Here is a 26,128-nt window from a genome sequence, read left to right as displayed (position 1 = left end):
CTGTTGCTCTTCGTTGTGACGTGAGTGAAGGACAAACCAATAAACAAACACTTTCGCATTTATAATATGAGCACTCATGAGTTTACACAATGTGTGTTACCAAGCAAAACATTCTTATTAGTATGAAATCGTTAACTTTCGTATTCTATAAATTGTAACACTATAGTTAAAATACTTTAGCATAAACTGGAGATTATAAACAATCACAATAAAATAAATATACAATACTCAAAACATCCTTGCCTATGCAATTTATATTAAAAAAAAAATTAAAAAAATAGAGAGCACTTCAACAATTTATATCACAGGTTGATCACAGGGAAATTGCCAATAAATAGACGAATAGAATAATAAATAGCAATAAATAGAATAGTGCATAATGTTAGCATTTACAACAGATCACGTCATTAGTATAATAAGGTGAGAGCATCTCATGCACACATTTTTCTAGTCTAATTCATAATCTCAAGACTAAAATGTAGTTAGCTTGGGCTTTTAAATATCTATAACAAATTCTTATGATGTGAATGTGCTATGAATTAGGGATTTAACATTATTAGAATGTGTTCTTTATAAAACGAGTGATCATGTCTAAAGCCCATTTAGGTTGATCGTGCGGCACCATGTGGCTCGCATTCCTCACCAGTACCTCCGTCAAGTTGCCGGCCTTCTTCACGTAGCCTGCTATTTCATCATCTACCCTCCAAATGTGCCGCGCAGCTGTTTTATACTCGGTAGCAGACGAAAAGTCCAAATTACGCAAAAAGCTCTCAGTTAACGGATATGCTACTATGACATCCAACTGGCCATTATAAAATAGAAGGCGATACTGAGATAGTAATTCTGATATCTCTGATGCAACAGACTTCAGAACGTCATATTCTAAATGTTCTTGCACTTCTTTGCCTGAATGAAAAGGCAGCCCTCCAACGTGTACACTCTGCCTTATTTTATCATTATTCAAGAGATCTATATAAATATCCATGTCTGAATCGGACATGCCTGTTGGGTCTAAAAAGTTATAGTAGTTTTGGAATCCTGTAAAGTTCTTGAAGTAGGAATAATTTGTTAGCTCTCCGTCCATCAGTTGGTCCATGAGAATGTCAGCTTGAACCCAATTCTCTTTACGAATTTCATTTATTATTGCAGATTGCATTTTGAGGAACAACTTATTTTGTTTAAAATCGATTAAACCATGTTGATATAAATAGTTGCCATAGTCCATCTGGTTGATTGGATCGCAGTATGCATTGCCTAGTGCTAAGCCTTTGAGGTTTATGTTTAGTTCACCCCGGGAGTTTTGTTGGTGAATCTTCGTTGCTATGGATGGAATATATTTCCCTGCATAGGATTCTCCGGTGATGTAAAACTCATTGTTCCTCAAAGAAGGAAACATTGTGAAAAATTGTTGCAAGCAATCGTACAATCCGTCAGCGACACACGCCTCATCGGTGCAGTAACCCTTCTCATCATCTGTGAAGCTAAATCCAGTTCCCACTGGGTTATCTATGAAGATTAAGTTGTGTTCGAGTGCCCAGTGATACTTCCTGCGAGCGAATCCACCTTTTTTAGCGATTAACGGCCCGTTTTCTGTAAATAATCCATACAAGGAACTTCCTCCCGGACCGCCTTGCAGCCATAGGACAACCGGAGCAACTTTGTTTTTAGAGAAAGCCGGAAAGTACCAGAAATATAAATTGGAATTATATTTGACGTCCACGGTGAAGAATCCTGCGTGACTTGTGAAACCTATGTTTTCAGTGAAAGTCACGCGAGATAAGTTTCGTGAGAGTTCCACATCTCCTCTCTCTACATACGGGGTGAGTATGAGCGGATTGCCGGCCGGACCGGGAGGCTTGGCTTCAAGTTTCACTCGCGGATACACATGAGGGAAAAATGTTGATGAACTAAAATTAAAAAGGTTGAATATTTGTAACAAGTTGAATATCAATCTACATCTATAAATAACACTCATAGTTATCAAACAGTGTTTTTATATTCGGTGGTTCGAACAATCGATGAAGTAAAAATCATGAAAACTCAAAAAGGTGACATTTAAGCATTTTGAAAAAAGACTAAAGGTAAAAAGGTTCACTCATTGGTGAAAATTACCACAGATATAGAATCAAAATTACCTACCGATAAAAAATATATTTGTAAAACTGGTTTTACGGCTCTGGGTTCTAACCCTGTTGAGCCTAAAAAAAACACAATGACAACCACAGATCTCACCTAATATGTTTCATCAATTTCAACCAAAGAGTATATAATCACTACGTTTGTTTTAACTTTTAAAGTCTGTGCTTTTAAAAGTACCTACCTCCAGTATATATAATGTACTCTGTGCCTACCTCTTTTTTTCAAAACTGAAGTTGGTTTTTGTCCAGTGTAGTTTTAATTTTTATATTATTTCGATTTAGGTATCCTCTTGGTTGTTAAGGTCAAATGAAACGGGTTATCAGCAATCGTTATCAAACAGTAACTATTATAAAGCGGGCTGGCCAGTGCTGGTGGACATACTATCAATAAGCGCGAGTTACTATTCACTGTGCAGCTTTTAAAATTACTCTAATATTAAACATTCAACGTGATGTGGCTTTATCGGGTTATTACTTTGTTACTATTACAAATACTGTCCGTACAATGCTTCTTTAACCATTATCCGAAGTTAAATCTGGACGTAACCGACGACGGTGATCCCGGGGAGCCTCTCTTCCTCACGCCCTACGTCGAGAGCGGCAACGTGACGGAAGGCAGGCGACTGGCGCGGGTGCCCTTCACGGAGAGCCTGCGCATCAAGAGTTACGCCGGCTATTTCACCGTCGACAAAAAATATGATTCCAACCAATTTTTCTGGTACTTCCCTGCTATGATATCTAAAAAGAAAGACGCACCAGTTATTGTATGGCTGCAGGGCGGTCCGGGCGCTTCGTCTCTCTACGGCCTCTTCACAGAGAACGGCCCGCTGAGGGTGCGCAAGAGTAGGTTCGAGAGGAGGAAATACAACTGGGCCCTGAGCCATCACATTATATACATAGACAACCCTGTGGGAACAGGCTTCAGCTTTACGAAGGACCCCAAAGGATATTGCGTCGACCAGACGCAAGTGGGGGAACAACTCTACTCCACCCTCGTTCAATTCTTCCAACTATTCCCCGAGCTGCAAGGAAACAAGTTTTTTATAACCGGAGAGTCGTACGCAGGTAAATACGTCCCCGCGCTGGCCTACACGATATACAAGAAGAATCCCAGTGCCAAAATAAAAATCAACCTAAAAGCTCTCGCTATCGGAAACGGGTTGAGTGATCCTGAACACCAATTGGTGTACAGCAAATACTTGTACCAAATCGGTTTAATTGACTGGAACCAAGCGAAGGTCTTTGCGGATGCTGAGAGCGAGGCGATCCAGTTGATCAAAGAGCAGCAGTGGGACAAAGCTTTTGAAGCCTTCGACACTTTGCTGAACGGTGACTTGATAAACGGAAAAAGTGTATTCTACAATATGACCGGTTTCGAATTCTATTTCAACTACTTGCACACCAAAGAATACATGAAATTCGAAGACTTCGGACCCATGATACAGACCAGTATGGTCAGGAAAGCTATTCACGTGGGAAACTTAACTTTTAATGTTGGAAAGGAGGTAGAGAACCATTTGAAACAAGACGTAATGAAATCTGTTGCACCGTGGATATCGGAACTCTTAGATCATTACTATGTTCTAATTTACAACGGACAGCTAGATATCATTGTTGCGTATCCTCTAACACTTAACTACTTGAGAAACCTCAACTTTACTGGCTCCAGTGATTACTTGTCATCTAAGAGATACCAGTGGCATGTGGACGGGGAATTGGCCGGGTACGTCAAGCAAGGGGGGAAGCTGGTCGAGATAATGGTGAGGAATGCCGGACACATGGTGCCTGGAGACCAGCCCAAATGGGCTCTCGATATGATCACAAGGTTGACTCATGAAAAGACGTTTACTCACAAAAAGAGGCACCGTGTATAAGTACTTGGTATAGAAATATTATGTGGAATTGGCAAAAACTTTTTTACTGTAAAATAAGTTATTCTAAGAATCTCAAGTTTATAATAAGGTCATGGATCCCTTTGTATAGTTATTATTATTTGAGTAATGTAAAACATGTGTATCCTATTATTATCATTTACTTTTCATATAACACAAAACAAACTGAATAACTATTGTACATCTAAGTACATTTTAATTTGTTGGAATGTAATTAAAATATTTTTTATTTATAGTGATATTTTATTTACCACTTAATTAAAAAATGCATTGCATTAAATAAATTGTTGGTATAAATTTAATGCTGAAGATTTTCAAAAGGTGCTATAAATAACTTCTATAGACAGTACCTACTAACAGTATATTTTGAAGCAAGCTTGTAAGCTGATGTCATTTTACCCACAAGTGCGTAAACATCGCGCTCCTATTTATGCAGTCTGCTTCACCGCAGCCGAAAGTAATGTACATCGGCCTTTAGAATGACATTTCGGCTTTGAAGAGCGTTGTCTCTGTCACTCATACCTAGGTATATGACGTTCAAATTTCACTTCAATTCAATTTTATTTCATGGCGCGCGGCTGCACCAGACGGGCGCAATTTATATGACGTTTTGTCGGTCTCAACGACAGAGATAGTGCTCTATAAATCTGCCATCTCTTTCTAAAGGTCGATGTACATTACTTTCGACCGCGTACTGTATGAGCTTTGCCTGTTTGGAGTTTTGTCTGATAAGAATTATAAAACTGACAGACTGTACATTGCACCGGTAACACAACGCTTGTGGTACCTGACTCAGCGGACACCGCCGTAGCAATGTATGATTTTATATATTAACAGTCGGTACTAAGGGTTATGCCCGTTGAGTCACACCCCAAGTATATGAGAATATTGCTTGCACGCAGAATAAATGGAATAGTGAAGGAAAGTGTATTTATTCCTTACACCTACCATCCTCAGGAGAGGCACCCATATCTCCTAAAACGGTAATATAGGTTGTACTTCTCAAAGCACTAGGTCTAAGATGTGCATAGAGGCTTTCTAAGTACATAGATACATAATATATGAGGTTGATCCTCAGAAATAAAGTATTTTCAAAAATTCCACCCATCTGTGTGGGTCATCTAGTATTCAATCAATCATTATTTTTCATGGTATACCTACCTACCTATTTACTGTCATAGATAGGACTACTCATCACTACCCCTATTATAAATGTTTGTTGATTTGTCCTTCAATCACGTTGCAACGGATCGACGCGCGACGTGATGTTTTGCATGGGTATAGTCAGACTTAGTGACTTTTTATCCCCGAAAATTAGAGTACCCACGGTATTTTCAAAAAAACTAAATCCACGCGCACTTAGTCGCAGGCATCAGCTAGTTATATATTTTACTGTGGTCTAGGACCTAGGTAACTAATTTGGGGAGAGAGAACAATAAGAAAAAAAAATGTTCACAATATCAAATGTTTTATTCAAGTCTTAAATCTATAATTACTTAATTTTTACTATGTTTTACGTTCCCATCATGTCACATAGTGGACTACATCCAAACTGGTAAAAAAGAAAAACCTTGGTAAAATCTTAAGGTAAGGTAATCTTAAATCTTAGTTTAAGGTTTTAAAAGATATTCTTGATTTATCGGCCCTCAATATAAGTTGACAATTCAATTTCTTCAGGTAGCTCAGTTATATTGACATCGAAGCGGTCTTGGACCTCGTTCAGGATTTTTGCATCATTCTCGTCAGATACCATAGTTATGGCCAAGCCTTTGGTACCAAATCTGCCCGCTCGCGCTACTCTGTGCAAGTAGGTATCTGAATCTTCAGGCATGTCATAGTTGAATACGATGTTGACTCGCTCTATATCCATTCCTCTCCCGAACAAGTTGGTAGCGACTAGTATCCTCTTCTGGAAATCCTTGAACTGCTGGTAGCGAGTCAGCCTCTCGTCCTGGGACATGTTTCTATGAATACCGATGGCGGGGAAGTTCTGATCCGTGAGCAACTGAGCCAGAGCTACGCATCGTTGCACAGACTTCACAAATATCACTACCTGGTTAAATTCTAACACATCCAACAGCTCAAACAGCTTCTTGTTCTTCTCGTTTTCCTTGAGTTTAACATAATGTTGCTGTAAACCGTGCAGTGTTAGTTTGGCTTCATCGTCCACGTACACCTCCATAGGATCCTGCATGAACTTCTTGCAGACGGGCCGAATTTCCTTGCTCAAGGTAGCCGAGAACATCATGACTTGCTTTCCGTGAGGAGTGTTGCGGAATATTTCTTGAACGTCTCGCCGCATGTCCAACGATTCGAGCATTTTGTCGCACTCGTCCAGAATGAAATGTTTCAAGTGCTTCAGATTCAATTTCTTGCTATTGACTAAAGCTAACATGCGTCCCGGAGTACCGACGACTATGTGAGGGCACGCAGTCTTCAGCACTTCCTCGTCCTTCTGGATCGGCATTCCGCCGAAGAACACGGACACCCGCACGCCGGGCATGTACTTGGAGAAGCGCTCGTACTCCTTACTGATCTGGAACGCCAGCTCTCTAGTGTGGCACATTACTAGCACGTATACGTGGTTCTCGGACGGCTCCAACTGCTGCAGAGTCGCCAATACGAACACAGCAGTCTTTCCCATACCAGACTTCGCTTGACATAAGATGTCCATACCGAGGACGGCCTGCGGAATACATTCGTGTTGCACTTCTGATGGATGCTCGAAGCCGCAGTCGACTATAGCACGTAATATTTCAGGTTTTAGAAGGAAGTCCCTGAAGCCGGAACTGTGGATGGATACATATGATCCTTTAACCTCTTTTTTTGGCGCCGCTTCGGTCGCTCCATCGGTGGTCTGTTGATCTGCTTGCTCTTCGTCTTCGTAGTCGAGAAGATCGTCGTTATCAGCCATTATTTATTAGTTTAGTGTAAATAAATACACTTAATAAACAGCAAAGTCGGCAGAGGCAGAAGCACGTTTAAATTCACAATTAAAAATATTTTACATTAATGGCGTCGGTTAGCTTGCTTGACGACAAAACCACAGACAAGAAATCCAAAAAAAACCTACCATCTATTACTAAGATCTATTATTTCCCCAGGAATGTCTCTGTGCCTACCATAGATTATCTTGGTGCCAACGTAGAAATGGGTAACATTAGTATAGTAGCTGTGGTCTTAGGATTAATTATTATTAATGCCATTAAAAAACGTTGCATAATAACATTTTGTAAAATTAGGTATTCCTAGAGGTCCTAAATTACTAAATTATCAGTTAAGAATACAAAAAGAAAGAAAAATAGCCGTAGATTGTTTAAAATCACACTTTTGTGTTGTACAAAAACCCAATCTAATCAAAGCAAAAACCACAATAATACACAGTAAAATAAAAATACCCTATACCTATTTTGAATTTAAACTAAACTAAACAGCTTTGCAATGTTACCCGCGCCTCTGTGGCGCGCGTTCACAACATAGACTATAAAGACTACTATCAGTGCTGCCAATACAAATATTTGTTACTGCTTCTTAGTCTGAGGTTCCTGCCCTTCTGCCATGGATGTACAAAATTCTTATTGTTTCCGCCTAGATTTGAAAGTTACGGTATGACGTTGGTAAGTACAACCTTTCTTACTTTGAATTCAAAAAAACGACCTCAGGTTATTCTTTATCAGCTAAATAAATTATTGCCGATGATTTTTTTGTTCTTCTTCTGGCTTTATGATTTGTTAACTATAATTTAATGCACAACAGCTGCTGACCCATGATTGTAGATAAATTTGGACATGAATAAATAAAACGCGTTATATAAATGCATCAAGTGTTTTATTCATGTTTTATTAATTTTAAAAAACAGATCACAGATACAAAAGTAAAAATTTAAAGACACTACAAAATTCTACAATAATCCTATGGACTTAACTAAGGTGTGATTGGTTCATTGAGGTACGTTAGTACATTATAATTCAATGGATTGGTTAGGAATTGTCAACTATCCCTATCAAATGCCAACAAATTAGGTATTACAATAGGTTATATTTTTTTCTTATACTTTGTCCATTTTAAGAACGGCCTTTTGACAGCTCGACGACTGCTAAGTTATAGTGTCCCTAAAGATATTAGGTACCATTATGTAAGTTGGTCATTCGTTCTATACACAATTTATAGGTACTTAAAAAGAATGTGGCTAATTCCGTTGTACACAAACTCTAAACTAAACTAAAATGCCACGTCTAAATCTATCCCTTTCATAATGTTGTTTGCGGAAAAGGATAGCACTAGATATAGACCCGTTAATTTAGTTTAGTTTAGAGATTGTGTACAAGAGAATCGGCCCCAATGTGTTTCTATTCCTATTTACCTACTTATTATATTAACAAAAAGTGTATTTTTATTTTCAAATTTAAATAATTTAAAATTGCCTTTTTGATGGAAACTATTACTAAAAACATTTTCTACTGAAACTCTCTAATTCCATTATCTACATTCTAAAATCGTAACTCACTCTAACACTACATTCGTAAGTCGATAGGCCTTAGTGCTTAAGAGTTCAATCTCTTATTAGGGGAGTCCAGGATTCGATCCCGGGCACGCACCTCTAACTTTCAGAGATCATGTCAATATTGTCAGCCTTACATGCGGGGTGATTCGCTAACTCAGTGTGTACAGTGCGACAAGGCTATCTTGGCACTTGAATGACATTGACAGGGGGGCGCTGTTGGAAAACAAAGGCAAAGAACAAAGGGGACATTTGACGGCAACGTTAGTTCCGATTTGCGCCACGCGCCAAGATAGCCTTGTCGCACTGTAACACTGAATCCTCTGAGCTCATTTGACAATGCAAGTTGGTTCTACATTGCTGCTTCACTGAGTGATATTAAAACAATTTTTCATAGAAAACCTTCAATGGATTAAAAATAAATGTCAAATAAGCTCGGTGGCTATCATTCATTGTTAGACACTGAGTTATTGAATCGGTAGGCAGATATATGTATTACTTTTACCAAACTAAAGTTAAATATCGCAAGGTAATATTAACGGGTTTTATTTTATTTTTACTCATTATTCGCCAGCCTAAAAATTTTTATGGTTCTGAACCTCAAAAGAAAAAACGGAACCCTTACAGAATTACATAGTTGTCTGTCTGTCTGTCCGTCTATCGGTCTGTCGGTCTGTCAAGAAACCTACAGGGTACTTCCCGTTGACCTAGAATCATGAAATTTGGCAGATAGGTGGGTCTTATAGCAGAAATTTTGGGAAAAACCGTGAATTTGTTACATCACATAAAAAAAATTGTGGTCATGAACTAAAAATTAGTATTTTCAATTTTCGAAGTAAGATAACTATATCAAGTGGGGTATCATATGAAAGGGCTTTACTTGTGCATTCTAAAACAGATTTTTATTTATTTTTATTATGCATCATAGTTTTTGAATTATCGTGCAAAATGTCGAAAAAATACGACTGTAGTACGGAACCCTCGTTGCGCGAGCCTGACTCGCAGTTGGCCGGTTTTTTTTGGTGTGAAAATTAGGTACTTAACATTTCTCACTATAAGGCTTGAGAGGTTTAAAATCGGCGTTCCCGCTGAGAAAAGCATCGACGAAGTTCTGAACGGAGTCCGTGGTGATTTCATCGCCATACTTCATGGTGACCATGCGTTGCTTGGGGAAGTCTATGGCTGTCAGCAAGGGCACGGCGTCGTCCAGGCCGATGTGTTCTCTTATCATGTCGGCACTGTCAGTACCATCCACACCTAGAAAAAGAAAGAAGGAATAGTTATTTGATGTGCATGGCTGCTAAGTTGTTATTTGACGTGAGTGTTTACTATTGAATTTCGAGCTAGCGATTTATTTATTTATTTTTATTATTCATGTACCAAAATTGTTGTAACAAAGTAATAATAAATTAAGTTACATTGGAAATGCTTATCTCTAAACAAACAAAACAAACAAACGCGATGAGCCACGAGAAAATAGAATCCTGAGCGTAGCGAGGAATTCAAAGGCACGAGCTCAAATAATTTTGCAGCCGTGCGAAACACAACTTTTTATCTCACTATCGAATTTCGAATCTCCACGCTAGCTGTCAAAATGAACTTTTCCACGCAGATTTGAAACGACGAAAAAAGCCTTTCCGAGGTAGTGAGATAAAAAAAACATTTTTTTTTGAAAGTTTTGCCACAAAAGCAGAAGAGTCATGCGTAAGGTGTAATGCGTACAAAATGAGTTCTCACGGGCCATATTAACTTTGTGTCAAACGGACTATACCTATGTAGAACATGACATGTTTGAAGGATTTCTTCCTAGTTCTGGAAGAGGTTTTGGTGGTGGTGTAGTCGAAGTCCATGGTCTCGTCGTCGGAGGAGTTCTGGTAGGGGCAGAAGCCTGGGTACTGGATGCTGCACTCTTCGTAGTAGGACTCCGCGGAGGGCGTCAGGACTGATTCCGAGAATTCGATCTCGGAGTCTTCGTCATCTGTACAAGAAAGTTCCCTTTAGATTACAACATGGGATTATTCAAGGGGCGGACCAACAAATTCCTAAAAGGCCGGCAACGCATCAAATGTTCATGGGCGGCGTTAATCACTTAACATCAGGTGACCCACCTGCTGCGTTTGTCCGCTATCTCTATTAAAAACTGTAAATTTTGGTGAAACAATCAATGATTTATTTATTACTTATTTATTTATTATTAAAAAAAAGTTTAAAAAAAACTTTTTTTTGGGATCTTTTAATCACTATGCGATTATGCCAGATCCATAATTCGATCTATCTTAACTTAGTAAGAAAGTGTTACCAATGTTTTCTTGTTTTAAATTATGATAGCCGAGTGGTTAGGACGTCCGTCTCCTAATCGGAGGTCGGGGGTTCGACGCACCTCTAACTTTTCAGAGTTAAACATCGTGAGGAAACCGTTTCCATAATGTTCTTAAAGGTGTGTAAAGTCTGCCAATCCGCACTGGCCAGTCTGATAGACTATGGTCAAAACCGTTTTCACTTAGAGAGGAGACCCGTGCTCTGTAGTGACTAGTGAGCCGGCGATGGGCTGATCATGATAATTGTACATTTTTATTTGGAACTAGCTAATGCTCGCGACTTCGTCCACGTGGACTACACAAATTTCAAACCCTTGTTTCACCCCTTTAGGGGTTGAATTTTCAAAAATCCTTTCTTAGCGGATGCCTACGTCATAATAGCTATCTGCATGCCAAATTTCAGCCCGATCCGTCCAGTAGTTTGAGCTGTGCGTTGATAGATCAGTCAGTCAGTCAGTCAGTCAGTCAGTCAGTCAGTCACCTTTTCCTTTTATATATTTAGAAGATTATTATTCCAAGATTATTAGCCTTGTTATGCTTACTTACCTATAAACAGCACGACAGCCGGGTGTCGGGCCATCTTGAGTAGCGCTTGCTCGTTCAGCACCGACACGGGCCGCTGAGCCCACGGGAAGTTCTGGAAAAACAAACAAAAATCCAACAGACCTGATGGATTGACGCTGGTTCCCTGGGAACGGGGACGGGCGCTAATGTGGGACGCAACTTGCGTTGACACATTGGCCCCGTGTCATATCAGGAAGACAGCATCAAGACCGGGAGCCGCAGCAGAAACAGCTGAAAACGGCAAGCGGCGCAAGTATGCCTCTCTTATAGAGAGTTACATTTTTGTGCCGTTTGCCGTGGAGACCCTGGGGCCATGGAGTCTTAGTGCTAAAAATTTTTTACGAGACATTTCACCGCGATTAATAGCCTCAACTGGTGACAGAAGGGCTGGCTCATTTTTTGCGCAGCGGATCAGCCTGGCTGTCCAGCGCGGAAATGCAGCCAGTATTCTTGGCACCATTCCACGCGGTCGTGATTTATATAGTAATTAGATAAGGCTAGCTTTAAGTTTTATTGTATTAAAAAAAAAAAAAAATGTAACTAATAAAGTCAGACAAAAATAATAATAAAAAAAAAAAAAAAAAAATCGCTCAATTGTGAGTCCGACTCGCACATGAAGGGTTCCGTACTAATTAAGTCTACTACTGGACATAGGTACCTTGTAGGGAATGTCACTATAATCAATCAATCAGTCTGTTTGCGTCCACTGCTGGACATAGGCCTTCCCAAGAGCGCGCCACCACACACGATCCTCTACCTTCCTCATCCACCCACTTCCCGTTATCTTCTTAAGGTCGTCAGTCCAGCGGGTTGGCGGACGTCCCACACTGCGCTTGCCGATACGCGGTCTCCACTCCAGAACACGTCTGCCCCATCGGCCATCGGTTCTGCGGTAGACGTGGCCTGCCCACTGCCACTTCAGGTGGCTAATTCGTTGAGCTATGTCAGTCACTTTGGTTCTCCGACGGATTTCCTCGTTACGGATTTTGTCCCTCAGAGAGATACCTAACACAGCCCGCTCCATAGCACGCTGAGCGACTTTGAACTTGTGGACAAAACCAACTGTCAGTGTCCACGTCTCAGCGCCATACGTCATCACAGGTAGGTAGGCATTGGCTTATGTATTACTTCGTATGGCCAGGGCTATTCAACAAACAAAATAGCACCAACTCATTGGTGCTTTAGCACCAATGCAACCTCAGTGACGTCTGGATTTCAAACTGATTATTTGTTTCCAAAACCGTGAAAAATTTTGTTCGCTTGGGCATATCTTGTCATTTTTATCGATGCAGGTAGGACACACTCATTAAAGACTTCCGTCTTTAGGCTTTTAGATAAACCAGAACCATCTTAAAATTTTCTTTGGGCTTGAAACCTAGAGCTCAGTGAACTAAATACCTAGTTTGTAGGCAACAATGTAAGCAAATATCAGTCCCGCTAAAGAGTAAACGGCTCGGTCCCAGGACTCCCAGGACAGGACAGCGGCTGCGCAGTGCAGTTATGCAAATGCGGTGTAAATGAGATTGTCCGACACAAACTAGCGCTCCTATGAATTTCATGTATCTAAAGCAGCCTTTTAATTCAGGCGTCGCGTCCGTCGTGTCGTCGCCTGATAGCTGGCTCTTTGCAAATAAATTGCTTTGAATAATACAACTGTGTTTTTTAAATGGAAATATCTTTATTGATGACACTATCAAGATACTTTCCACATCATACCCGCTTTGTGCGGGATGCGTAAGTGAATTTTCCCCAGCAGAAAAAGGAGAACTAAGGTCATCGAGATACCCTAAACTATTAGCAAGCTGAAGTGGCAGTAAGTAGGGCCTGTGCGTGTAGAAGCGATGGCCTAAGAGTCCTAGAGTGGAGACCGCGTATATGCAAGCGTAGTATGGGGCGCCCTCCAGCACGATGGGCCGACGATATAAAGAGGTTGGCGCGAAATAGCTGGACGAGGAAGGGTGAGGAACGGGTGTGGTGGCGCTCATTAGGGAAGGCTTATGTCCAAAAGTGGATGTCCACACGCTGATGATATCCAGACACTTACCAGTCCAAGTGGGTCAGCAGCGAGGTGCTGTCTCCCGTTAGCGGTGAGCACTTTGCCGTTGGCGTCGGTGATGACCAGCGCTGGTATGCCGGCGACGCCCAACGCCGTTGGCAGAGTGAGCCGTGCGTCGCTCGCTGACCAGGGGATGGCCAGCGCGTTGGCTGATGACAATGACGCTAGGGTGCGAGCGTAGGATTGCTCTGATCTGTTAAAAAAATGTTTAAAGTGAATAGATGTCCACCCTTTTCCTTTGTGTGTCAGAAGGAATCTTCCTAAGCTTATGAATCCCTGTTTTAGTATAAGTCTGCTGAAAATCTTTTTCTAGCCCAAACCTATCTTCCTACTTAGATCCCTAAAGAAACCTAAAATAGGATTTCCCAGCTCGTTCGTACTTATTCAGAACCTGGTAATTCAAAAGCACTTGTTGATGCTTTTTGTAATGAGTTATCAATATGGAATTATGAGAAACTTGTTTGGGACCTGTCAATAATTAGGAAGTATCATAAATAATATATCATGGGGTCCAAAGACGTTTTGAAATAAGTACCTAAGTATAAGTAGATAATTTTCTATTTCTATAATAGATTTCATTTCTAATAGATAATTTTCTCCTGGTAGGTACTTTAGTTTCTAAATCTAATGTAAACTGGGAGTCAAAATTTAAAGCGTTGTTTTCTTTTGGTAGGCGAGGTCAACTTATAGCACTATCCCTCTGATTTAGTGCTAATGAATGCCCATATCACGTAACTATGGGGTCATAACATAAATCTGGACGCGGCATCTAATGCGTGCGCTGAAGCAAAATAGCGGTGGTTTATATGGGCTTTGTGAGGTTTCCCATAATCCCCATGGCGAATATACGTAGTTAGGCAGTACTCAGTACAGTAGTTATTGTAAAACATCTTGTAAACCTACATTTGAGCAAATAAAGATTGATTTGATTACTTGAGCCAGTTTGAATTTATTCTTATCAGACAGAGTTAGATTACTTAGATATCGCGAATATGTTTCGGGATCACTTTAAGGTCTCATCACCGCTGGGGCCGTCGAGGGGGGTGGTTGATGGTGAGGTATGTGGTGACAAGGAGCTAATGCGTTTCTCAGCTAAGCAAGTCTCAGAAATGATAAACAAAATGACCAGGGGAAAATCACCTGGACACGACAGCCTCAGCATCGAACATCTGAAATACGCGGGCTTTCACTTACCAAGGGTGTTGTCGATGTTTTACTCGCTCTGTATTAGTCACACATATATCCCTTTGAGCATGATGAGAACTATAGTGGTCCCCATTGTTAAAAACAAGACGGGTGACATTTCTGACCGGTCTAATTATAGACCCATATCGCTTGCTACCATAGTTGCCAAGGTATTGGATAGTCTGATTGACAGAAAGCTCAGCGAGACGCTTCAATTTCATGACGCGCAGTTTGGATTTCGGCCTGGACTTTCTACGGAAACCGCGATATTAAGCCTGAAGCAGACTGTCCAATACTATACCAGTCGGAAGACGCCGGTGTACGCCTGTTTCCTTGATCTTTCCAAAGCTTTTGATTTAGTGTCATACGATGTGCTTTGGGAAAAGATGAAGCAAGCAGGCGTACAACCGGAGTTGCTTAGTATTATGCGATTTTGGTACGCAAACCAGTTAAACAGTGTTCGGTGGGGAAGGGAGCTCTCTGATCCGTACAGGTTGGAGTGCGGGGTGAGGCAGGGGGGTTGACCTCGCCTAAGCTCTTCAACCTGTACGTGAACGAGCTGATCGTGGAACTCAGCAAAAAGCCAATCGGCTGCTGGATAGACAACGTCTGCGTAAATAATCTAAGCTATGCTGACGACATGGTGTTGTTGGGTCCCACGGCCGGCTCGATTAGAGAGCTGCTTCAATCCTGTGAGGAGTACGCTGCTAGACATGGGTTAGTATATAACGTGGCCAAAAGTGAATACCTGATCTTTAAGGCCCCCCGTAAGCAAGTGCAATACGAGCCTAGTATCGCGCTCAATGGTACTTTATTGAAACGTGTCACCAAGTTCAAATATCTAGGTCACTATGTTACGGAGGACCTTAAGGATCAGGCGGACATAGAACGAGAACGAAGAGCCTTAGCTGTAAGGTGTAATATGTTGGCCCGCAGGTTCGCCCGATGTAGTAAGGAAGCAAAAATTACGCTATTTAAAGCTTACTGTCAAACCTTCTACACGGGGGGCCTGTGGACTAACTACACTCAAAAGGCACTCGACACGCTGAGGGTGCAATACAACAATGGTTTCAGGATACTGTTGGGCTTGCCGCGGTTTTGTTCGGCGTCAGGCATGTTTGCAGAAGCACGAACGGATGATTTCTATGCCATAATAAGGAAAAGGACGTCATCCATCCTGGCAAGGCTGCGTTCGAGCTCCAACAGTATCCTGAATATGATGGCGGGAAAGCTGGATACGCCAATTCTCCAGCATTTCATTCAAGTTCTCGTCCGGTAAATACGCAGAGTATTGACCGGACGAGGGCTTGAAAGTGATCCCAAAGTCTAATTGTTTGCGCCCTATTATGATAGCTGTTGTAAAAATAAAATAATAATAAAATGTTTATACTAACATAGTTTTTAAGCATTATACTAACAAAATATACTAACATAGTTTTTTAAGCATTATATGTGTACTAACAAAATATGGGTCTTTGTTGCCTTATTAAATAAAGAATTGAATTAAATTAAATTAAATTAAATTAGATAGAAAATTTTGACGAAATTTGGTCCGAGATAGCATCTCGAAGACGGACATAGGCTATTTTGCCCCGGAAAATCTAAGAGTTCCCACGGGATTTTTAAAAACCTAAATTCACGTGGACGATGTGCGGGCATCGTCTAGCAGTGAATTAAAAAAATTAAGGTTTTTGAAATTCCCGCGGGAATGGTTTCTCTCCGTTGCGACGTGATTGAAGGACAAACCAACGGTCAACAAACAATACACTTTCGCATTTATAATATGGGTTTCATGATTCAAAGAAAACTTTGCTGGATTTTTTTTACATTACAGAACTTAGAACTGAATCATAGAGCTCTTTGTAAAGGGAAGTACTATCATTAAACCAATTCGTTATCAATTAGCAAGGTGCAGTCAGCTTGCATTTGCAAATATTTGAAAAGAGCAACCGCCGAGTTTCTTGCTGGTTCTTCTCGGCAGGAAAGGCATTCCGAACCAGTGGTAGATGCATCCGACTATTCGTAAAGCACTTGTAAAAGTTTATACGAATAAAAAAGATTTTCATTTTCATTTTCATTTTTTTCATTTCGCAAATGATCCTTCTGAAGGGTTCGAGTGATAAAAGTCGACTGCGACAGTAGTCAAGGGTCGTGATTACAGTAGAGATGGCCCATTTCACAGGTCGCATGTGAAAAATCATGTAAAAGCATTTTCATATGTAGCATTTGCTACCTTACCTAAAGCTTGTGTTAAATCACGAATCAAAACCTCACAAAGTTTAAAAATTGTTACATTAACTCAGAGTGACAGAGACAACGCTCTACAAAGCCGAAATGTCATTCTAAAGGCCGATGTACATTATTTTCTACCGCTCATTCTGCCGTGTACTAGTTAGTTATCTATATTGATCTTGATTATAATGCCTAGTTAAATGAATATTCCAAACGATTGTAAGTGTGAAAATTGGAAAATCGCCCGAGAAATCACTGTGAAGAAAAATTATAATTTCACCAAATGAAAATGATTTTTAAAAGTAGCAATAATGCCCCTCTCTTTAGATCTAGGCTCGAGAGCTTTGGACTTTGTGGGCGTATTAATTGCACGCTCCGCACTATGCGGGGGGCGTTATTTTGAACTTGCAAGGGGTCGTCAAGTGCAAAGGGTGACGTGAAAAAAAATTTCAAATCGGTCCAGAAATCTCGGAGAAATCGGTGTAAGTACCTGCAGGCCTATAACTTGTACCTATGTGTTGGTTTTTAAAATAATGTCGTTTTTAGGGTTCCGTACCCAAGGGTAAAACAGGGCCCAACTAAGACTCCGCTGTCCGTCTGTCCGTCCGTCTGTCATTTCATGAACCGTGAGATGTTGACTGTGACAGTTCAAATTTTCACAAATGCTGTATTTTGCCGGTATAACAACAAATACTAAAAACAGAATAAAATAAATATTTAAGGGGGAACCCCATACAACAAACGTGATTTTTTGCCGATACAATAAACGTGAGTTTTTATAGATAATGATACGGTACCCTATGGCGCGAGTCCGACTCGTACTTAGTCAGTTTTTACCTTACATCGAGTTTCAAATCGCAACAGGCAAGTAAACCTACTAATAAAGTTTTAACTTCAATAAAGCAAGATGCCACTTGCTAAGATAGCACAAAAAGAATGAGGAGCAGGATCGATACGGAGTCGCCAACGAGGAAGGAGTCATTACACTGCAATAATAAATAATCTTCATTCGTAAATTTTCCACTCCCAGTGGAATTCTCGTTTTCATTATTGAGCTAAGTTTTCCCATATTTTTTCTTGCTGACTGGAGATGTTTATCTTTATCGCAATTTATAATGTAGATACTTATCTACTTGTATATTCATATTTTATGTAAAGATTTTTTTTGTCTTGTATATGGTTAGAAATAAAGGAATGCTACGGCAAAATGCGCTACGTAGGGCGTGTGCCTTTGGTTTAATACCGTCAACCGATAGATGTCCACTGCTGGACATAGGTGTCTTGTAGGGACTTCGACACGGCATGGTCTTGGGCGGCCGTGCCGGCATCCAGCGGCCAGTGAGGGTCTTCCAGAGCATGCGTCTTCCGGCGCAAGGTCGCCATTCTAGCACCTTGAGACCTACGTCTTTCTGTTATTCGTACCTGCCCATTATTTCAGCTTCGCAACCTGTTGACCCTATGTCGGTTACTCTGGTACTCCTACGGATCGTCTTATATCTGATGTGATCACGTAGAGAAACTCCAAGCATAGCTCCCTCCCGCCCACTGAGTGACTCTGAGCTTTTTTATGAGGCTTATAGTATAGTCATAGCCCTATATATAGTCATAGAGCCTCAATAGCTCAACGGTTAAAGGAGCGGACTGAAATCTGAAAGGTCGCCGGTTCAAACCCCACCCGTTGCACTATTGCCGTACCTTCAAGCTTTACGCTAAAGAGTAGGTAATGTTAGTCATAATAAACATAGCTAATATTATTAAAAATAAAAACAGCAACTTTTTCTCTGATCCATGTTTTCGGAGCTTATCCGACTTATCTCACAGTCACCCAAAGAATCCGTGCTCAGTAGTGAGCCGGCCATGGGTTGATGAAAATGATGATGGAATATTTCCACAAATGTACGAGTAAATCTAAATAAACAAACAGGGTGTTCCAGGATTTATGGTTCCAATAAACCGTCGTGCCCCGTTTATTATACAGCGTCACCCGGAATATGGCGGTGCCTATTACCCCCTTCTAGGTTTTATGACCGTATTACCCCGCTCCACACCCGGCGGGGTAAATTGTGCGATCACATCGGAATGAATGAAGTAACTCTCTATTCAGGCTAAGTCATTGTTGTTTTATGTTGAGTAATACTTAATGTAAATAACTCTCCTTAATCTTTATTAAACTTTATTAATCTTTAATCTAAATATATAAAACGAAAAGGTGACTCACTGACTGACTGACTGATCTATCAACGCACAGCTCAAACTACTGGACGGATCAGACTGAAAGGCTTGCAGATAGCCATTATGACGTAGACATCCGCTAAGAAAGAATCTTTGAAAATTCAACCCCTAAGGGGGTGAAATAGGGGTTCGAAATTTGTGTAGTCCACGCGGAGTAAGTTGCGAGCATAAGCTAGTCAGTTTAAAACTTTTCCATCATCATCATGATCAACCCATCGCAGGCACACTACTGAGCACGGGTCCCCTCTCAGAATGAAAATGGTTTGGTCCTGGTCCATGGTTGATCAGCATGACAACGGATTGGCAGACTTCACACACCTTTGACAACATTATGATGAACTCTCAGGCACACAAGTTTCCCCACGATGTTTTCCCTCACCGTCAAACCATAAGGTGATATTTAACTGCTTAAAAGTGAGGTGCTTTGCCCGGTATCGAATAACGACCTCCCGAAGAGAAGGCTGACGTCTTAACCACAAGGCTATCACTGACTTAAGCTTTTCATCATCATCATTCATCAGCAACCGATAAACGTTCACAGCGTGTGGAAGTCCCTACAAGAGACCTATGTCCACGCCACGGTCTTGCGCCGCCGCCGTCCAGCGGCTCCCTGCGACTCGTCTGATGTCGTCAACACTGCGCTGTTATGCGCTAAAGCTTTAAGCTACTAACAGTCACACTCAGAGTCGCTTAATCGTTACTTAAGGCATTCCTTATCCATACTAATTCATGCCTTAAGTAACGATTAAGCGACTCTGAGTGCGGCCGTAAGATATATAAGTCCCACAGATTGCTATTGCACTGGAACCATGTCTCATTAACATCAAAATGACGTCATTTTGACGTCAGCCGAAATAAAAATATACCTACCATCAGCTCGAAACTTCAGTCTACTGCTGACGTCACTATAATGGCGGCCACGCGCATTAGCGATTTGCGGGACTTATACATACCTATCTAGAATGGAAAGCAGTGGATAAAAATGGAAGAGAAAAGTTCAATCATTCGACAGCATCTTTTTTGACGGTGGCTCAACAAAAGATACGCAAAAAGTGGAGTGGAGGTTAACTCCGCACACCACCGCAAACGTCAAAATATAACCCTTCCACCTTTGAGGGTGAAATTAAAAATACGATAAAAAAATGGCGTATCCGATAATACCCCTCTCTGTAGGGGCTTGGCATGGTTTAATGGTGATACCTATTGACGTTTTCACTGTTTGCCTTGTTTGCATACAGATTTTCCAATAAGGTTGTAATTGTACTACACAGCACAAACATATCAATTAATTTTCAAAAAATGTTACTAAGCTGCACCTTATTCCTCCTAAGTATCATGAAAAATAGTTTAAAGTATCAAAAAGTGCATTATATGCGTAATCGTCTACGCCTGTGCGTGACGCACACAAGCGTATGAATTGGTCTTCACTTTTTAAACAAAGATTTTGTATTTCATTTAAAGAGCGCCGAACAGGCCAAGAGGCGCAAATATGAAAACCTCGATGGGAGCTTCGTATTCGTGCCTTTTGGTGTGGAGACCTTGGGGCCGTTGGGCCCGGGGGCTCGAGCTCTTTTTGAAGAAATTGCGAAAAGAGTTATCGAGTCAACCGGGGAGCCGAGAGCTGGCAGCTACCTTGGTCAAAGAATTAGTTTGGCCATCCAAAGGGGTAATGCTGCCAGCATCTTGGGTACAATGCCTCGCTGCGGTGCTCTCGACGAGGTTTTAGATTTAATTTAATTTATTTTAGTTTTAATTTAATGTTTTTTTTTTAGATTTAAGTTTAATAATAGTTTATTTGTTAACCATTGATATAAAATAAAATAAAATATTTAAAGAGCAATGAACGATTTTTTACAAACGTAGGTAATGTCATCCGCACTGCCGTCTTTTGAGTAAAAAGCCATTAGATAACTGGAAAATTATTTTCGCCATAAAAATTGGGAATTTATAAAAATTTATGTTTCTAAAAAAGTTTGCTAACTAAAAACCTTGGTCCTTTGTGTTTACTTAGTATTCTTTTTTAGAAATATTACTTAGTTGTGAAAATTCCCACGTTTTTTGGCGATAGTTCAAAAACTATTTTTTGCAGCGGCTCGGCGCCAGCTTGAACTTAGATTTTGTGTTTTATTTTTATTTTACATGTACCGAAATTGTAGTTACCTAGTAGTAATAAATTAAGTTACATTGGAAATGCATATCTCTAAACAGAGATTTTTTCCAGCTTCCCATTCAAGGTTGTGAGTAAGGCGTATTAAAAAGTGGTATAGGTCTTAGGGTACTAGAATAATTATAAAATTGTAATTTACTCAGAACTAGAGGCAGCAACATAGAAATCATCCAACGTTGTCCATCAGACAGTGCAATACACAAAAGCATCAAAAAAATTGCACTAAGTAGGTACGTTTTTGTATTCAAAGCTCCAAAAGAAATTTGTCTGCGGCGCGGCCGACGTTTGGCAGGGAGCTGAAATTTTCCCTTTTGTGAACTTTGGCTGGAATTACACTCCAGCTTGACACGGGTACCTATAGGGCTCTTTCATGCCTTTTCAAAGGAGCTTTTCATTAACATTAAGTCAGATTCTTGTTATACATCGATTGGAATTTTAATAAATGATTTTAAATTATTGAAGTTCTCCCGCGTGATTTTTGCATACATAGGTACTCGTATGGGTTGAAATATTGACAAATAAATACATCAAATTAATCGTGGTATGAACCCGTTACATTAAAATATGTCGTTAAACCATGAAATAAGCTTAAAATCATTAGTAATTATCACTCGAAAAACATCGTGAGGTCACTTGCATGCCTGAGAGCTCTTCATAATGTTCTCAAAGGCGTGTAAAGTCTGCCGATCCGCACTTGGCCAGTCCACCACTATGGCCAAACCCTTCTCATTTTGAGAGGAGACCTGTGCTCTGTAGTGAGCCGTTCATGGGTTGCTCATGATGATGATGATTGCGAATGAGGGTAAACAGTGCAGATGTTACAAAAACAAAAACATAATAATTATCGGAAAATGCAAAAGAAAAACAATATAAAGCGAGTGGATGTAATTTAATACATTTCGGAGTAGGTACGCAATGTTGTTGTCTCTGGCGGAATATAATGCTGAAACTTTTCTCGTTCATTAAAGTAACCCGTCGTCGTGTCTCGTGACAGAATGAATTAAGTACTTTATTCAGTTCTTTATGGTAATTTTGGGTGACTTTTCCTTTACAGGAGAGAAGAAAACAAGTAATTAAAAAAAAGTCGGCCAAATGCGAGCCGTAACAGACATACTCGGATATTTTTTACGACATTTTGCGCGATAAATCAAAAACCATTACGCATAAAAATAAACGACCTCCCTGGCGCAGTGGTGAGCGCTGTGGTCTTAATAGTGGGAGGTCTCGGGTTCGATTCCTGGCAGGGGTTTGGAATTTTATAATTTCTAAATTTCTGGTCTGGTCTGGTGGAAGGCTTCGGCCGTGGCTAGTTACCACCCTACCGGCAAAGCCGTGCCGCCAAGCGATTTAGCGTTCCGGTACGATGCCGTGTAGAAACCAAAGGGGTATGGGTTTAATAAAAACTGCCAAACCCCTTCCAGGTTAGCCCGCTATCATCTTAGACTGCATCATCACTTACCACCACGTGAGATTGCAGTCAAGGGCTAACTTGTATCTAAATAAAAAAAAAAAATTGGTTTAGAATGTACAGGTAAAGCCCTTTCATATTATGATAGCCCACTTGGTATAATTATCTTACTTTAAAAATTGAAAATACTTTTTTAATTTTTTTAATTTATAGACTAGTGCTTGGCTGCAATCACACCTAGTGGCAAGTGATGATGCAGCCTTAGATGGAGCGCGCTTGCCTAGAAGATGCCTATTCACTCTTGACTATACTGATGTTTGTTTAAACCCCCTTAGGGTTTTAGTGGGTAGAAATCCCATATAACAGATTTCCCCCCCGTCAAAAAAAAGCATCCGCTAAGAAAGGATTTTTGAAAATTCAAGCCCTAAGGGGGTAAAATAGGAGTTAGAATTTTTTTTTTATTTTTTTTTATTCAGATACAAGTTAGCCCTTGACTGCAATCTCACCTGATGGTAAGTGACGATGCAGTCTAAGGTGTATGGCAGTTTTTATTAAACCCATACGCCTTTGGTTTCTACACGGCATCGTACCAGAACGCTAAATCGCTTGGCGGCACGGCTTTGCCGGTAGGGTGGTAACTAGCCACGGCCGAGGCCTCCCACCAGGCCAGACCAGAAATTTAGAAATTATAAAATTCCAAATCCCTGCCAGGAATCGAACCCGGGACCTCCCACTAATAAGACCACAGCGCTTACCACTGCGCCAGGGAGGTCGTCGGGAAATTGGTGTAGTCCACCGTCCACGCGGACGAAGTCGCGGGTATAAACTAGTTCCTAAATAAAAACAGTTGGTCAAACACATCTGCCGTGAGTAGAGAGTCGACGTGATATACCTACGGGTAGGTGAATGAATCGTCAAATATTGATTGCAGTCTGCATACTGGCCGTGCACTACCCCGTGAAACCTTCCCCACCTACCTATCTGTCTATACAATCTGCTGTTTGCTTTCATCTTTAAGGCCTGGACCGACGTGAGGCGGCGACGCGCGTTTCAGATTAGAGTAGAACACTGTAACCTTTTATAAAGCTCTATGGAACTACAATCCGTCGGAAATAACTGTAGGGCGATTGTCTAAAACCTGCATCAATCATTATTACAATCTAAATTGTTCTGATTGGCTGAATTTGTGCGATTCTTGTTGCAACAATGCATTGTGGCCAATAGTGAGCGAGCATTAACCAATCAGAGATGATTGCGATCGTGACATTGTAGTTGTCAAACAACCGCGGTAGGGCCACTGAGAACCAACTGCGTGATTGCGGGAGAATGACAGCTACAAAGTCTCGATCGCAATCACCTCTGATTGGTTGACGCTCGCTCACTATTGGCTACAAGACTGCAAATACTATTTTATACATGGCATATAATCTTGTACCTATATCAAATATTTGAAAAGAGCAACCGCCGAGTTTCTTGCTGGTTCTTCTCGGTAGGAAAGGCATTCCGAACCAGTGGTAGATGCATCCGACTATTCGTAAGTGCTTGTAAAAGTTTATACGAATAAAAAAGATTTTTATTTTATTTTTTACTAGCTTATGCTCGCGACTTCGTCCGCGTGGACTACAAAATTTCAAAACCCTATTTCACCCCCTTAGGAGTTGAATTTTCAAAAATCCTTTCTTAGCGGATGCCTACGTCATAATAGCTATCTGCATGCCAAATTTCAGCCCGATCCGTCCAGTAGTTTGAGCTGTGCGTTGATAGATCAGTCAGTCAGTCATTCAGTCAGTCAGTCAGTCAGTCAGTCACCTTTTCCTTTTATATATATAGATAGAAGATAGAAGATAGAAGAAGAAGAAGATTTACAATGCATTGTTGCAACAAGAATCGTACAAATTCAGCTACTCACAACAATTGACATTGTAATAATGATTGATGGAGGTTTTAGGCAATCGCCCTACTGGCTTAATGACGTCATGCAACGTGCTTGCATTGGCAACGGTACTGGCACTGGTACTGGCAACGGTACTGGTAGAACGTAGTGTTTATATACTCTGGGTACTGGATAGGCCAATATTGGGCGAGCTGCGGGGATGCACGAGGGGAAGCGCATTCCAGCGAGGTGCTCAGATATTTCAGAGGGTTGTACCACTTATTCCCTGCTCTTGGCTCAGTTTGCTTAAAATTTAATGCAGGACTTTACCACCAAAGTAAGATTGTGTAACTGAGATAAAAAAGTAATTAAACGAAGAAACCAGACAGCGTAAATACCAAAAAGTATAAATTTTTAATTGTCCGTAAATAATACCTTATAATTATATCATCGCTTGTGCGTCGCTCTTAAAAATGTTGTTTCAGATGGTATGTTTCAATGCGAGCGAGGCCGAGGCGAGGCGAAGGCACAAGAGGCGAGACCGAGGCGAAGGGTCCGTGAAATGGCGCGGCGCAAGTTGCCAGAAGGCCAATTAGTGAAACAATGTAGCAACTCGCAGACAGGATCGCTGCAGAGTGCTGTAGAGTATCGCCGAGGGGAGTCCTGAAAAAACTTTATACGTTCGCTGAACAACTACACGAGTATATGCGTATTGCGAACGAATCTAAAAAAAAGCTATTAAAATTATGGTGTTTTCTGAATGGACCCGTGAAGGTGTGGAAGTAGGGGAACATTGTAATCTTTAGTTTGTAAGCTTTATACACGGAGAAAACTCAAGAGTACGCATGTACAAGGTTTTGCATGAAAACAAAATCTAAATATATAAAAGCAAAAGGTAACTGACTGACTGACTGACTGACTGACTGATCTATCAACGCACAGCTCAAACTACTGGACGGATCGGGCTGAAATTTGGCATGCGGATAGCTATTATAACGTAGGCATCCGCTAAGAAAGGATTTTTGAAAATTCCACCCTTAAGGGGGTGAAATAGGGGTTTGAAATTTGTGTAGTCCACGCGGACGAAGTCGCGAGCATAAGCTAGTCGTCGTATAAAACTCGCCTGATACCAGTAATTCTTAAATATATAAAAGCAAAAGGTGACTGACTGACTGATCTATCAACGCACAGCTCAAACTACTGGACGGATCGGGCTGAAATTTGGCATGCGGATAGCTATTATAACGTAGGCATCCGCTAAGAAAGGATTTTTGAAAATTCAACCCCTAAGGGGGTGAAATAGGGGTTTGAAATTTGTGTAGTCCACGCGGACGAAGTCGCGAGCATAAGCTAGTCGTCGTATAAAACTCGCCTGATACCAGTAATATAAATGAATTTTCCAACCCAGAAAAGTGTATCTAATTACACCGAGGCGACATTCTGGACAACGACTTCAAGTATTCAGACGGCACCACAAAAACATGACCACCCAACGCCATACACAAATAGTTTCGTGGTTTGATTACGAGGTACTTTTGTAAGCTTCTCAGTCCAATGAGTTT

At 40.8% G+C, this 26,128-nt stretch overlaps 4 protein-coding genes across 4 annotated transcripts in view; 1 reads left to right on the top strand and 3 right to left on the bottom strand.

Annotated features, from left to right (window-relative positions):
- Window positions 1–540: 540 nt before the first annotated feature.
- LOC117985342 (venom serine carboxypeptidase-like) lies at window positions 541–2,081 on the bottom strand. Its single transcript, XM_034972034.2, has one exon. It carries the CDS (start codon window positions 1,973–1,975, stop codon window positions 557–559), a length of 1,419 nt encoding a protein of 472 aa, XP_034827925.2. The 5' UTR covers window positions 1,976–2,081; the 3' UTR covers window positions 541–556.
- Window positions 2,082–2,357: 276 nt separating this feature from the next.
- LOC117985341 (venom serine carboxypeptidase) lies at window positions 2,358–4,265 on the top strand. Its single transcript, XM_034972033.2, has one exon. It carries the CDS (start codon window positions 2,591–2,593, stop codon window positions 4,010–4,012), a length of 1,422 nt encoding a protein of 473 aa, XP_034827924.1. The 5' UTR covers window positions 2,358–2,590; the 3' UTR covers window positions 4,013–4,265.
- Window positions 4,266–5,481: 1,216 nt separating this feature from the next.
- Hel25E (ATP-dependent RNA helicase 25E) lies at window positions 5,482–7,079 on the bottom strand. The gene has a single exon (XM_034972035.2). The coding sequence runs from the start codon at window positions 6,942–6,944 to the stop codon at window positions 5,667–5,669; it is 1,278 nt and encodes a 425-aa protein (XP_034827926.1). The 5' UTR covers window positions 6,945–7,079; the 3' UTR covers window positions 5,482–5,666.
- A 768-nt stretch (window positions 7,080–7,847) lies between these two features.
- The window catches only part of LOC117985340 (nucleoredoxin-like), a 45,219-nt gene continuing 26,938 nt past the window's right edge, over window positions 7,848–26,128 (bottom strand). Inside the window, exons 4-7 of the mRNA XM_034972031.2 lie at window positions 13,458–13,662; window positions 11,396–11,486; window positions 10,303–10,509; window positions 7,848–9,788 (exon numbers count right to left, since the gene is read on the bottom strand). Of these exons, the coding sequence (XP_034827922.1) occupies window positions 9,571–9,788; window positions 10,303–10,509; window positions 11,396–11,486; window positions 13,458–13,662 (721 nt within the window). The 3' untranslated portion in view covers window positions 7,848–9,570. The remainder of the gene's footprint in view (window positions 9,789–10,302; window positions 10,510–11,395; window positions 11,487–13,457; window positions 13,663–26,128) is intronic.

This window comes from Maniola hyperantus, chromosome 9 (genome assembly GCF_902806685.2).
Source record: "Maniola hyperantus chromosome 9, iAphHyp1.2, whole genome shotgun sequence".
Lineage (NCBI taxonomy): Eukaryota > Metazoa > Arthropoda > Insecta > Lepidoptera > Nymphalidae > Maniola > Maniola hyperantus.
The sequence above is the reverse complement of the archived record's forward strand: the minus strand, read 5'-3'. Positions and strand labels throughout refer to the sequence as shown.